General features: G+C 36.2%; 1 protein-coding gene across 2 annotated transcripts in view; it reads left to right on the plus strand.

Moving 5' to 3' along the window:
• Positions 1–15,419, plus strand: part of PRKD1 (protein kinase D1) — a 355,221-nt gene that overhangs the window by 276,160 nt on the left and 63,642 nt on the right. Inside the window, exon 5 of one of the 2 annotated variants that reach the window (XM_023227445.3) lies at positions 447–470. The exons of the other annotated variant lie outside the window; for it this stretch is intronic. Coding sequence (XP_023083213.2) covers positions 447–470 — 24 coding nt within the window. The remainder of the gene's footprint in view (positions 1–446; positions 471–15,419) is intronic. 2 annotated transcript variants of the gene reach the window in all.

A 15,419-nucleotide genomic window follows, 5' to 3' on the forward strand; every position in this document is an offset into this window, starting at 1 on the left:
ACCTTTTTCTTTCTTTTCCCATTGAGAATATGAATTATTGTGAAGAAAATCTAATCTTTCACTTAAAGGTCAAAAATGCTTCATTTTGACTGTAATTTATTTTCAATAAGGTGAAGGAACCATCGTTCATTACTGAGACCATGACAAGTAGACAAGTAGAGTTTTTTTTTTTTAGCATCTACCAACTCACAACTGTAAACTATTTTTGCAATTTTTACTTAGTGTCTATAGTTCCATTTAAATATTAAATATAGTTTCCAACTCAGATTCTCTGTAGTTATAAAGACTGACTAGTATAACATTTTGCTTTTCTTTTAAAACATGCCTATATGAAACATTATTGAATAATGTGCTTTACTTTCATCCAATAACGTTGTTTTCCTGTCTTTTTCTCCTTTGATTCTGCACCTTTGCCTGCTTTTTGCTCTTACAACTTCATGTTTCAGTCTCCTGTGAGTCCTGGCTTTGAGGTAGGTACTAATGCTACCTAGCACTAGAAATTTGCTTCACTATCTTTTTCAAACCAGCATATTAGGCTGACATCAGACAATTGTCTGTATTGACTTTATGAGAATAATCAGGTCAAAGTTTAGCTCAAAATTCAACACATTGGCCCACAGAAAGCCCTCAGGTTTTCCTTGCTTTTGTCCTGTTATGTTTAACTTTTCACAGTCCCAATAAGCTGAAGGGCAATGAAGTCATTAGAGTAATAGAATTAGGTTTTTCAGGTCAAATTTTGCCCTGTGACTGCTTGATTTCATAACATTGGTGTTTTTTTAATGAAACTGACAGACACGTTGAGAATAAAGAAGACTACATCAGCCCTCACTTATGCGATGTTATGTTAAATGAATGTCATGCACATCGGAACTATATCCTAATCCCAGGTACCACAGAGGCCTGCAAAGTGAGGACACCATCCCAGTATATTGCCTAAAGATGGCTGTAACTACTTGTTTACAGTTCCTGAACTTACCTTTTCAATAAAGGATCTTTCCATCCTTTTGTGTTATCACAATCTATTAATTGTTTTTTAAAAATGGTATACAAATGGAAATGTCAGTCTCTCAATCGAGACAGAAATTATATATGGAAAAGACACAAATTTCCTTCAAAAAAGGTTTGTTAAGCGCCCCCTCCAAAATTGGCCTTTTTTCTATCTTAAGCAATAAATGATATGAACATAGAGGAGAAGTATTTAGGTCAAGTATTAGAGCATACAACAGTGCTCTTCTTGTGATGGTTTGTTTTGGTCAGTTGACTTGTGAATGTTTAGTGTCTTTTATTTCTGTACCTTGGTCAATTGAGAGTTGACATACTGTTATTTTCCCTCGTGGGACTATAAATTTTAAATAGTATTATTAGTATCCATTCTAAGATGGATTTGTTAAGGTAACTCTAACAAAGGAAGCTAATGAAAACACAACCAGAACATGTTCTGGGTTAACTAAGATTGATGAGTCAGGATTTCTGATTCATAAGCTACAGGATGAAGACATCTGCTTCAATAATAGTAAATTCCTATTTTTGGAAAATCATTCTTATTCAAAAAGTGTCCTACTTAGAATAAGTCCAGTGTGAAAGCTAGGTGAGTGTAATTTTTATAGTCTTGTAAATTTGGTTTATAATTTAAAATGCCTTCTAGACATAATTTTAAATGTGAATTAGTATCTTTCCCTTCAAATAATCCTTTGGGCATAAAGCCAAAGAAGGACAGGAAACATTTTTCACTTCTTTCTCCCACATTGCAGTTGGGAACAGATTGCATAAAGGAGGACTGAAGAGTAGTCTGATTTTCTGTGCAAGTCGTACAAATTAAAAGCAACCAGGCCTTCACAGGCTAGCTCCTGATGGAAATAAGATGTGTTTTCAGCATGAGCTATTTTTCTTGAACTTTGTTTACGTCTAGTTTGTCAAAAAGATAACAGACTTTTCTCTTTATAAATGTCTTGGAAGAAACTGATGCATAAAATTCGACCAAAATTTCTTCAGAGAAATGTCTTAGTGACAGTTGTGCAAGTAGCAGAATGGTTATAGAAACCTGGCCATTGCTCCACGTTCAGCATGTCCTGGTCAGTTTACGCTTTTATGTCTGTAACCCTGAGGTGCACAAGTGTGCAAAAATAGATAAATTATCTGCCTTCATGGAGCTTGCATAGGTAAACCATAAACCAACAAGTAAATACAGTATATGTCTTTGTATAAGCTTCCTGGTATTATATTACAATGAAATATATTGATTTATGTAACCAATTTCTCCTCCTGTTTCCATTTTAAATATGAAAATAATGCAAAAATAAGCATTTCTATGTATTTTTTGTATATTTGTAAAAGCATTAGTCAATTCTGAATAAATATTTATTTGGCCAAGCACAGTGGCTCACACCTGTAATCCTAGCACTTTAGGAGGCCGAGGCAGGCAGATCACTCGAGGCTAGGAGTTCGAGACCAACTTGGTCAACATGGTGAAACCCTGCCTCTACTAAAAACATACAAAAATTAGCTATGCAGGTGTCACACACCTGTAATCCCGGCTACTCAGGAAGCTGAGGCATGAGAATTGCTTGAACCCGGGAGGCAGAGGTTGCATTGAGCTGAGATCACGCCACTGCACTCCAGCCTGGGTGATAGAGTGAGACTGTCTCAAAAAAATAATAAAATAAAAATAAAAATTATTTACTGAATGAGTTAGTAGATAACATTATTATAATCCAAATAGGTTATACTGCTTTTTTAAAAAAATGTATAGTTATTCAAAAGTGTAAAAGTTTACATTTTTAACTCTACTGAAAATGGTATATGAGAGTTTCCATTTCCTTATACTCTTCCCAACAGGTGTTGTCAATATTTTAAAAGGCTTTTCCTCGCTGCTGATATGAAATATATATAATCTGTGCCTAACTATATATTTCTTTATTGGAGAGAATAAAGGCTTTTCATATATTAATTGACCTTTAGTGTTTCAGCTGTGGTGAATTGTCTTTCCCTTTTTCCATTGAATTGCTTGTTGGTTTATAGTCTTTATGTATTGTGACTGTTATCCTCCATCAATCTATGATCTGTATGTTTTTTATGTCTTTTCCCATATTGATTTTTTAACATGAAGAAGACATATTTTCATTCATTTGCTTACCATATAGAGACTTAACCATATGGAGACATGTTGAAAATAAATCAACACAGCCAGATTAAAGATAATATTTTTGTCAAGAGATTGACGAGAATGATCTTTTCTTGAGGTAAAAGAGCTGAAGTCAAAGTAGAAAATGAAGCAGAATTTAAGATATTGGATGACCTTTGTGACCATAGGATATAATTGACAACACAGCATTTTTTACATGATGGATTTTTTTAAAAAATTAGATAGCTTTACTAAAGTTATCTTAAATGTTTTTCAGTGACTTTAAGGTGTTATCTACTAATTTAGCTTTGAAGTTAGGAGACTCTACAGAGAACTTCTTTTTCTTGGAATTAAATGCTTCTAGCCTAATCTTTTTGGGTATTCTTAACATTCAGGCCACCTTACAGAAATTATTAGGAAATAAATCACTCATTCTAAAAGGTCTCTCTGTGTTTGACCATTTTATATCCTTTAATTTTATGAAATTTGGACAATATTCAGTTTAACATTTTATGTGCGGTTGCATATTTTCTAAATAACAATTTGCCATAAACTGCCATTATTTTCATACGGGTTTACTGACTCACATGTAATTAAGACATGGATTGTACTAAAATGAGTGCTAGGCTGCATACGTTCATAGAAAATCCCCCCTCAAAAATGATTCATTTAGTTACTGTTTTCATTTATTTAAAAAATGAAAACAAGAGAATACAGCATTGCATTTTCTATCTGTAATTAGATATGATCCTGATACATTTTATAATAGTCAAAGTAGTTTCTTTTCAAATATGCAAATAATGGACAAAAAGCTATTTCTTAACTATGATGATATTTACTGCTCAGGTGAACATTTTCCAGGATATTTTTCACTGTAGCAAAGGTCTATTTAGAAGTAGAGACTTAACTCTTGTGTTCTGGAATTCCAGGAATCCTGGTGATTTCTCTAAATTAAAAAGTCATTTTTCCATTTAAATATGCACCATGACACCCATGTAGTACATTTGCCAGATATTACAAATTTTCCTTTGATGACTGTATAAACTAGTTTTTCAAATTCAAACCTGGGCAGTATGTACTTTCAGTGAGGAAAGATGTCCAAAATTTTTTTAACCAGAGCTTCCCTGCTTCCTGAGACTACGTGCAGTAGTGAGTTTCTGGGGAAAGAGTCCTTTAGTAAAATGAATAAGATTGTGAGACCTGCTTTGAGTTACTGTTATGTGATTTCATTCCACAAGCCTGGCGTATCGATATGTTCATTCTTAAGTTTGTTCATGCTCTGAACAAAACCTTGCAGATGTGTGATTGTAAATGTGAATACCACTGGAGAGTTCTTCATGAACCCTGCTGGGAGGGGCTGGCATCATATACCAATTGCCCCACACTTACTAATATGTGGGTCTTAAAAGCAATCAGATTTTTAGTAACAACTCTGAAGGTCCTGTGCAACTCTCAGGCAAGGTACCATGACCTCCAATATTACTCCTGACAAGACACAAAACAGAGCCTTCCACTGTTACGAAGCACAGGCATTTACTTAGTGGGCATCTGCATCCATCTAATATTCTAGGCTGGGACAGATTTAAGTCTCTTCTCCCTTAATTCCTGACTGCTCATAACTTCTGAACTGCTACCTGAGTAATATGAAAAAAAGGGCCAGGCACAGTGGTTCACGCCTGTAATCCCAACACTTTGGGAGGCCAAGGCAGGTGAATCACCTGAGGTTGGGAGTTCGAGACCAGCCTGGTCAACATGGTGGAACCCCATCTCTACTAAAAACACAAAAAGTTAGCTGGGCATGGTGGTGTATGCCTGTAATCCCAGCTACTCGGAAGAACTGAGGCAGGAGAATCACTTGAACCCAGGAGGTGGAGGTTGCAGTGAGCAGATATCACAGCCGTTGCACTCTAGCCTGTACGATAAGAGCCAAACTGTCTCAAAAATGAATACATAATTAAATAATAAATAAAAATATGAAAAAAGGTTACTTATGTTCACTTTGAGAGTTTATATGTCCTTATAATGTGCCTACCCAGGAAAAAAAGAGAAAGATTTGTATAGAAGAAATAATAATGAGAAGGAGAGAGGAGAGCGGAAGATTGGAATTGGTGCTATAAATTAGACTTCTAGAAACTAGGGAAAATTCAGCCTCTAAAATATTTGTGTCTTTTCACAATATTTAGATACATTATTTTACTCAACCCCTTAGATATAGTATTCTGATACTTGATTTAATCTAATCAAATGAATTCCTTCTTGCCTTCTCAAAAAGAATGACGATGTTGCCATTTTGATAATAAATATAGTGAAATGTAAGATGAGACAATGTCTGGGAATTATGAACAAATATGCCTCTTTCTCTAAATAGCCAAGTTTTTAGTGATATCTATTTTTGTGTAGTCATGCACTGAAAATATCACTTGAGTGATATAATTTCATTGAGTGAGTGCTTTTCTGTATTTTTAAAACCCAAAGCTCTTTTGGGGGTGTGGGATAGATAGAGGGAAAAAGTCTCTTATCTTGTGTCTCTTTCTCTTTTGTAATTAAGTTGCATTAAAATCTAGTCTTTGGTCTTACCATGTTGTTTCAGAAGCACATGAGCACATACACACAGACACACACAGCACTACCTGTTTGACATTGAGTGTTATGGGCTAGGATTCTATAATGCACTATTGAAGTAGAAAAATTAAAGAATTGATTGTCCTTGTGAAATAGAAAAAATAATAAAAAGTTTAGCTGTAATAGGCATTGGTGAACCCCTTGAAGTAAAAGTTAGAAAAGAATATTAACTGCCTTTCTGTAGAAAATGTAAGACACCTTATCTCTTTCCCACATATATTGTAAGGTCTGTAAGTTTCTCTTTTCCTTCTTGCTGTGCAGCTGCAAGGTCACAAAATAGATAAGTGTAAGTTACAAGATGTGTAAGCTGAATCTCAAGAATGTTACCTAATGATTAACTGCTTTTGTTCTTGCTTCTGTAAGCTTGATTCCTGCATCAGGTAGTTCCTGCCAAAAACTGCTTAAAAGGCAACTGCTTTCTTTGTTTAGTGCTCAGTCTTTCAGGACGCATGTCCACTAAGCCAGTATACACCTTAAATAAACTCTCCTCCACCGCTATTCAGTGTCTCTGGCCCCTTAATTCCCTGCAACATTTCTAGTGCCAAAACCCGGGACTGGAGATGGCAGATTTCCGCCTCCTTTGCCTGTGGGACTGAGGCCCTGGGACAGGGGAGACCTGGGAACCTTGGCGCCAACGGGAGAGCTTCAGCTCGAAAGGGGATGGGCCCTCCCATGTCCTGGTGCTCTTCCCAACAGCGCAACGGAACCCGTAAAGGGGATTCCTGGATGGTATCAGGAGCAGCACACAGACATCTGGACCGCGGTAAGGTTTGGGCCCTGAGGCAGGACCCGTCCCTAAGGACAGAAGGGAAGCCTGATCACCTCCAGGGGAGTGACAACTAATCCGACCCGGAGGGACTGGGGACGGTAAGAGTGGCTCATGGATTTGAATGAAACTCACACCCCAACAAGACTGGACACGAGAGTGGCTTGCTAAGTCAGTCAGGAAAAGAAAACTGGAGGTGGCGAGAGTGGCTCGCCACCCCAACTAGGAAACTGGAAGTGGCAAGAGTGACTTGCTACCCCAACCAGGAAAGGGAGCTGGAAACAGGAAAGTGTGTGAGTGTGTGTGATAAAGACAGTTCCAGTAGGAACCAACGTGAGGAGTGACATGTAGAGGGCTACAGGTCTCTTAGTAGAGGCTGTATGCTCTGAGCAAAGTGGAAGACCAACTGGGTCTGATTGGTCTAAAAAGAAAGGAAAAGTGACTGTGCTGTGTTGTTACTGGGAGGAAATGGGAGGAAAATCATCAAAACCCACTTCATTGGAATGTATATTAAAAATCTTTGAAAAAGGCCAGGCGCAGTGGCTCAAGCATGTAATCCCAGCACTTTGGGAGGCCGAGACGGGCGGATCACGAGGTCAGGAGATCGAGACCATCCTGGCTAACAGAGTGAAACCCCGTCTCTACTAAAAATACAAAAACTTGGCCGGGCATGGTGGTGGGGCCTGTAATCCCAGCTACTTAGGAAGCTGAGGCAGGAGAATGGTGTGAACCGGGAGGCAGAGCTTGCAGTGAGCCAAGATTGCGCCACTGCACTCTAGCCTGGGTGACAGAGCAAGACTCTGTCTCAAGAAAAAAAAAAAAAAAAAAGCCCCAGCCAGTTTTATAAAAGACTTTGTGAGGCCAGCACATGGTAAACACAGCGTCTATAAGGCAGGCCCAGGGAAAATGGTTAAACTTGCTCATGTCCCAGTTCAAACCTGGAAAAAATAATCCCCAGATTCACGTTTTAGTGAATGGTTCTTGTCTTTCGATAACTAATAAAAAGCTTTATAGTTATAGTTAAAAGATGTCAGTTCTCCCTTGCCTCCTGCCTCTATTACTCAAAAGTATCCGGTCAACTGTAGAGGCAATGGTAACAAAGCATACTACTACTCAAATCATGGCCTTAACCAAGTACCTACCGGGCCTTGCCTCAAAGAAAATACGTACCCACTCAAAAAAAGCCAAAAAATTGTGGTGCTCTTTATTAAACATCATTTACACAGAGCACCAAAGGGGGGATTGAAGCAGAAAAGTTAAAGAATTGATTGTCCTTGTGAAATAGAAAAAATAATAAAAAGTTTAGCTGTAAGGCATTGGTGAACCCCCTTGAAGTAAAAGTTAAAAAAGAATGTTAACACCTTTCTGTAAAAACTGTAAGACATTAATTAAACTTATCTCATTCCCACATATTTTGTAAGGTCTATAAGTTTCTGTTTTTCTTCTTGCTTTGCAGCTGCAAGGTCAAAAAATAGGTGAGCATAAGTTATAGGACATGTTTTTCCCAAGATGGGTAAGCTGAATCTCAAGAATGTTACCTAATGATTAACTGCTTTTGTTCTCGCTTCTGTGAGCCTCATTCCTGCATCACGTAGTTCGCGCCATAAACTACTTAAAAGGACACTGCTTTCTTTGTCTGGTGCTCAGTCTTTCAGGACACATGTCCACTAAGCCAGTGTATACCTTAAATAAACTCTCCTGCACCCCTATTTGGTCTCTCTGGCCCCTTATTTCTTGCAACACTATAAAGTTATCATTATGGGCCATTTTTGAAGGGAGAAGCTGTTGCCTTTGTGGCCTACAACTGTGTTTATGGCATACTTTCCCAGCTGTTCGATGTCTCCAAGGTAGTAGTAATCAATGCCACAGTCTCTTTTCAGACTATTTCATTCAGCTTTCCAGTGAGATCATAAACCCAGGCCAAGTCCCTGTCTATTCAGGCAAGGTCAAATACTATGGGAATACTTACCTCTAACATTGCTGTCCTTGGTTTTCCCACATAATCTGTTTACCCTCCATTTCACTTTCTGACACTTAAAGCCCCAAAGTAGAAGTTGATATGCAGTTATATTCTTCCTCAGTGGAAATGTACATGTAATTTGCCACAATTTTTGAACAGTTCTGGTGCTTTCCCTGCAATGGGTAGATCACTTAAGAAAATATCAAGGTTCCTTTACCTTTCATTTTGGTTTACTTGAAAAGAGTGAGGCAATATAAAAGTTAATGTAACTTCTACGATTACTTTAGTACTCAACAAATCTAGATCCCCTTGTATTTTAGTAAGAGATCATATATATTACTACTTTGAAAGCTTTCACAAATTGCTGCAAATGTTAAGATATGGATTCTCCACGGTATAACACAGTATCTGTCACTGCTAAGCAGTGGGCACATATTTTTTTTACTTGCCCGGTAGCCACCCTTTTACTGTTATGAAAAGGTGTTGGTTAGCTTTTATTTATGCTATATATTTAGGATATTTGACAGGTAGCTCATGGGATAGAGAATCAAAATACCACCAAAAAACCTGAAACTCACACACCCTACTCTCTACTGCCTGAATTATAGAGCCTGGAAACACGCATTCCTATACGAACTCCATTTCTCAAGAGTTTTCATATTTTTCTGTTGTCAAAGAACTCTGTGCTGGAAAATTCCCACTCCTGTGTGAGAGGTCATATATTCATGTAGGTGTTGTTACAGATGACTGTGTGGGGTTTTTTTTCTGTTTTTTTGTTTTTTTTTTTTTTGCTTCAGAAAGTAGCCTCAGACTGAGTGTTCACAGCGATGTTTTCCTGACAGCAGGTTAGGTCATCATCCCTAAGTGAGATGGACAGTTTTGAAGTATAAAAAAGAAATCTCTGGACAGTTTGCAGATTGATGGGACTGAATTGTCCTGAAAGATCCTATCTATCTATCTATTATCTATCTATCTATCTATCTATCTATCTATCTATCTATCTATCTATCTAGTTTTTGTGGGTACATACTGGGTATATATATTTTTGGGTTATAGGAGATATTTTCATACAGGCATGTGGTGTTTAATAATCACATCGGGGTAAATGGGGTATCCATTCACTTCATTGGTTTGTCCTTTGTGTTACAGACAATCCAATTGTACTCTTCTAGTTATTTAAAAATGCACAGTTAAATTATTTTTAACTATAGCCATCTTGTTGTGATGGCAAATACTTGGTTTTATTCACTGTGCTGTTTTTTTGCACCCATTAGCCATCCTTCCTTCCTCCCCACCCCACACGCGAACAAAATTTTAATTACTAATAATACTCAACATAGCCATGGTATGGCAAGACTCACCTTGGGGTCCATGCAAATGTCTTTTCTTCAGGAAACCCCCGTTCTGAATGACCCCCCACCTCCACCATGAATATGGTTTATCTTTCCTTCAAACTTTCATATATATATGTGTGTGTGTGTGTGTATGTGTTTATATATATATATATATATATATATATATAAGCACTTATTCTTTGTGACACAGTATTCCAGAAATTGGTGATACAATGATGAACAAAATAATAAAGATGCTGTCCTCCTGGACCCTATATTCTGTTGAAGGGAGACAATAAAAATCCAGTAAACAAATAGGTAAATGCAGTTGCATGCTGCATTAATGACTTTGGAGGAGACAGGATGATGTGAGAGAGTAATAGAGTATGGAGTGGAGGTAAGCAATAAGTTAGGTGGTGTGGAGGCCTCTCAGAGAAGGGGTCGTGGAAACTGAAATCTGAAGAATAAGGAGGAAATCATCTATGAAAAAGGGAAAGAGTAAATATAAAGGACAACAATAATAACGGTTATGCTGTGCCTAGGACTATAATGGCTAGTAAACTAATTGGGCACAGAGAATGTTATTTCCTCATTTTTATATGTCCTGAAGCCTCTGAATTGAACTTTCAGGTAAAATTTTCCCCCAGGAAACGCTTGCTAAATGCGATAGATCCATCTTGATGGCAATAGGAGAGAACTCTCTTAAGCTGTTACTCTGCGCTGTTCTTTGAGTGATAGTCCAAAATGCTAGATCTTGAAACTTCTGGAATAAAAGATTAACATTGGCTTGCGTCTATTTTTGCATAGTTATGCTAGTATCTTTTAAGCATAATAACACCTGAATAGGAAAGTAGGCAGCCAACTGAGTGATGTTTATGGAATAGCAGCCCTTTATTCCACTAGTTATTGTGTTCTGGAAAACATACCTGACTCAGTCCTATCATGTAAGCACAGACAAGCTGGTGAGAAATCTCTTCTATAGGTCAAGGTTAAGGGGTTCATGATATTCTGCATTCCATTTTTGGCACATAAAACACACTACTATTTGATTATTCTTGTTGTCTTATTGCCTCTTTTGTCATCCTTATTGACTAACTGAGAGGAAGAAAATACTTGCTGTTTTCTATATTAGCATAAAATCAAGGAATGTGAGAGCTGGGGAGGATCAAAGGAGAAAGGAATCATTGTTATCTGGAGCAAAACTACCTGAATTCATAGTTCTGCTACTTACAAGTTGTGTGATCTTGGGAAAATGATTTAATCTCTCAGTAATTCAGTTTCTTTAGGTGTAACATGGAGGTATACATAAATGAAATCGATGTAAAGTACTATAAAAATGGTTGTATAAAATGTATAAATAGTTGTATTATAGTTTATTTATACATGAGGTATAAATAAATGAAATCTATGTAAAGTGCTATGAAAATAGTTGTATAAAATGTATAAATAGTTGCATTTATAGTTTATACATGAGGTATAAATGAAATCCATGTAAAGTGCTATGAAAATAGTTTGGCATATATGAAGGTCTCTGGCTGAACTAGATAATGATAGAAAACACTTTTTATAACCTCAAAGATCTCCATTTGAACTAGATTTAGTCCCCAGATAAACTGACAGGCACAAAGTTTTTAAATTTCTTTTTCAGTTACTAACATCTGGATCAAGTTATTTTATAACACACCTAGATTCCCTGCTTCTTTTGAAAAACTGAAAAATCCATCAACAATGGATTTACATGTTCACAGGGCAGCTGTTAGAACTAATTGAGCTGTAGCCATCCCTTTGACAGTGACACTGTCCTCTCCAAATTACTATAGTCTCAACCATTCCCCATTGCATCCTTGATGCTGAGGGCCACCCATTAATATGAATAGCCTATTAAGTGTTTGAGTTTGGTAGCAGAAGAGTTCTGCACAGATTTTCATGTTGAAGTAGAGGCGAGGAGCAGGCAGGCAAGTACAAAACATTTGCAGTGGAAAACATTCCTTAGCCAGGTGTCCCCTCTTAAAACTGAAATCCTGTAAAGCAAGTATGTCAGTGTTACAGTTTATGTAAACTTTAAATTGTAAAAATCTTTTAGTACAGTCTGTATATTAAATATTTCTATTGAAATGTCTCATGAACTAATCCTGTGCATTTACTTCTTGAAAACGTGTATTTATCTCAGGTGAAACTGCTTACTGTTTGTCATGGACATTGTTCTTCCATAGGAGCTTATTATCAAACGATTCAGACAAATCCATAAAGAGATATTCGCGTGTATGCTAAAGTATTCTCTTTCTATTTCTCTTTAACTTGAAGGGAGGTTGTCTCCCAAAATCCAGACACAGTGAATGGCTGTAAAATGAATTTTAGTTAACATGTAGAAATATTTTAATAATGGACACATTTTTATTTGAATCATTTTTATTGTCAAGTGACTTTTATCTCAGAGAATTTTATGTTTGATTTTTTACACAAGTGACAATAAACAAACCACAAGTAAAGGCAACTTGTCTTCTGTGTTTTCTAGCTTAACTCATGAAGAGAGTTCATTTTGAACTGCTAAGTGGAATATACCTTGTTGGGAAATTATTTCAGTCCTGTTAAATGTTTAAAGACGTACTGGCAGTTGGAGTTTCCACAATGTAATCTGAGCAATCATTTCCTGGGAAGGTTCCAAACTTGCTGAGTCATTAATTTAGCACACTAGGTTAAAAAACAAATTCAGTCTCTAGAAGAGCAGGATACATTGTCTCTCTGAGTAGGTGTTCAGTGCACAGAGTTCCAGCTTTGGCAGTAATTTAAAATGAAACACTTGATAAAAGAATGTTAAAGATGCTTTGTGAAACCACAAACTTGAAAAAAATTGATCTCCATAATTTTTATTTTATTTAATCTCTATTCCTGGCTTTAAAATACAACTTTCATCATTATGTTCTCATATTATCTCCCATGCATGATGTATTAACTTTTACACTTCTAACACAAAAAATACCTTTATATTTGTCATTATATATAATTTGCCAAGTCAAATCATTTATATGCATCTATCTCAATACCATATTTTACAGTCATGTCAATTCTTACAGAAGTTCCACACCTGTAAGTTGATCCAAACTCCTCCAATTCATAGAACATATGGCTAATATAAAAATATAAAATTTTTAAAAATTCATTCTCTTGCATGTGTTTCCCATAGTTATAGCAAACGAAATTTTAAATGTGCTCTTTCAGTTTTGAGCCATTTTTTTCCTCTGAACATATTAATGAAGCAGAATAAAACAGACGTTCCAAAGCATTTCAACTTTCCCTTCTCTTCTCGTTAAAAAAAAATCATTCTGCAGATATTTCAGGTTCGCCAACTACATGGGGCCAAATTGGAATAGCAACTAAGAGTGAAAATTAATTTAAACACCATTTAGTTAACCTAATAAACCCAGCGAAACCTTCAGTAGTATTGATGGGTAGGGAAGAATTTTCACTTTATTGTAGTTAGCTTTAAAGAAAGGTGTTATTTAAAACTCTAAAGTACTGTACACATTGTAATTAAATATAAAAGTAAGGCAAGAAAATGTAGTAAGTTAATGAAGAATTTGAATTTTATGTATAATAAAGTTTTTATAACATATACACTTGGTATGTAATGAACTCTCTTTACTTTGTATAATAATGCATTTCATGCAAAAATTTCCAATTATTTCTGTCAGCATTATGATTCAAATTACTATCTAGTTTCCTGTTGAAATTATCTTAAAATCCAGAGTTCAATGAGATTTTTTAAAAGTATCATTTCCTTTAAAACTATTAATTTCTGAATGTTTGCCTGCTCTGTAGCTTGATATATTAAACAAAAACATACTGTAATTATGCCTTATGGTGTACATGCCTTCACATAAAACTTCACATAATAATTGGAATTTTATGTTTTTGCTCAAAATTTTATGTTTTTGCTCAAAATAACAACTGGTTATTAATTATTAATGACAAAATGTGTCATTGATTCTGAAAATCTTTAAGTCTTAGTTTGTGATCACATCATTAGAAATACTTTTGCCAGCTGGGCGCAGTGGCTCATGCCCACTTTTGCCAGCTGGGCGCAGTGGCTCAATCCCAGCAGTTTGGGAGGCTGAAGCAGGAGGATCACCTGAGGTCAGGAGTTGGAGACCAGCCTTACCAACATGGAGAAACCCCGTCTCTACTAAAAATACAAAATTAGCTGGGTGTGGTGATACATGCCTATAATCCCAGCTACTCGGGAGGCTGAGGCAGGAGAATCATTTGAACCTGGGAGGCGGAGGCTGCAGTGAGCCAAGATTGCCCCATTGCACTCCAGCCTGGGCAACAAGAGCGAAACTCCATCTCAAAAAAAAAAAAAAAGAAAGAAATATTTTTAAAGGGATGATGGCAGTATTACAGAAAGGGTGGTTCTTAAACATTTAGGTAAATATTTATAAATATATATTACAGGGTAATGGCCTTATTCCATAGCCAGTTGGTTTTTTTAACAATCTGTTATGTATCAACAAAGTCCTTGTTTTACATTTTTGATTGAAGGAGGGATAAAAACCCTATAAGTGCTTAGGAAATCATCAGATAATGACCCAGTTTTTCTTTCTTGTTTCACACTTTAGATTTGCCTCATGTTAGGGAAAGCACATGCAAATGTGTGTATATACACTCCCAGAAACATAGAATTGAATAATGAAAACAGAACTTCAGACAGCTTCTCCATGCTCCCTTTCCCAAGGTGTTTGTTATTGAGTAAAATTAAATGACTCAAACAGTCTCCTTCCAGCGGTAAATCAATTTCTACAAGATAAGTTACTATGCATGTCCCTTGTGTCAAGATTGTAAAGCTCTACTTTTTCATTTAGAAATATGGGTCATATTGAAAATGATTACTTATATTTGGGACTATAAGAAAAGATAATGATAAGTCTGGTTGGATTGCTCTCTGATTTTGAAATTTAAAATGGCTTGAATGGTATGAGGGCACTATTTATTAATGCTATTAAAATCTTAATTTCTGACACTATAAGTTACATATTCTGTGCCAAGGACAAATGTGGCTGGCAGTGTAAATCTTATTATTGCCCCAATATGGGTGTAGTACAGTCTCTGCGCTACAGAGTGACAGCTAATTTCTTTTGCCTAAACTTGGAATATTTTTAAATTTCTTACATGATCTTGCCTTGAAGGTAATAAATGAAATAACCTCTCAAAAATAATTCTAGTTCTTATTGTTTATGGCAGCGTTTACGTTGGATGAAAAGAAAATACTCAGTTTACTAGATTCCCTCTTGCTTTTCTAATGAATTTGCACCATGGTATAGTAAATGTCAAACTGGCTCTGTTAGCACAGCCTTCAATTAGGTATCTTAAATTAAGGAAAGTAACTGAACAGTGATTTGTTCAGCTTTTCATAGGATTTTTCCAAATCTGATAACGTGTTAAATCTGCTAAGAAAGTGTGACATCAGGTTATCTTTTATTCTGAGTGTTAAAACTTTTCAACGATGGAAAAATATCATTTTCATTTTAGTCTATGCTTAAAACTGGCCCATTGGCTACAGTTACTAGAGGACACTGGAACAGGGATGTTACCCTGTGGATTTAATTATTCTTTAATTCC

Source organism: Piliocolobus tephrosceles, chromosome 6, assembly GCF_002776525.5.
Source record: "Piliocolobus tephrosceles isolate RC106 chromosome 6, ASM277652v3, whole genome shotgun sequence".
Lineage (NCBI taxonomy): Eukaryota > Metazoa > Chordata > Mammalia > Primates > Cercopithecidae > Piliocolobus > Piliocolobus tephrosceles.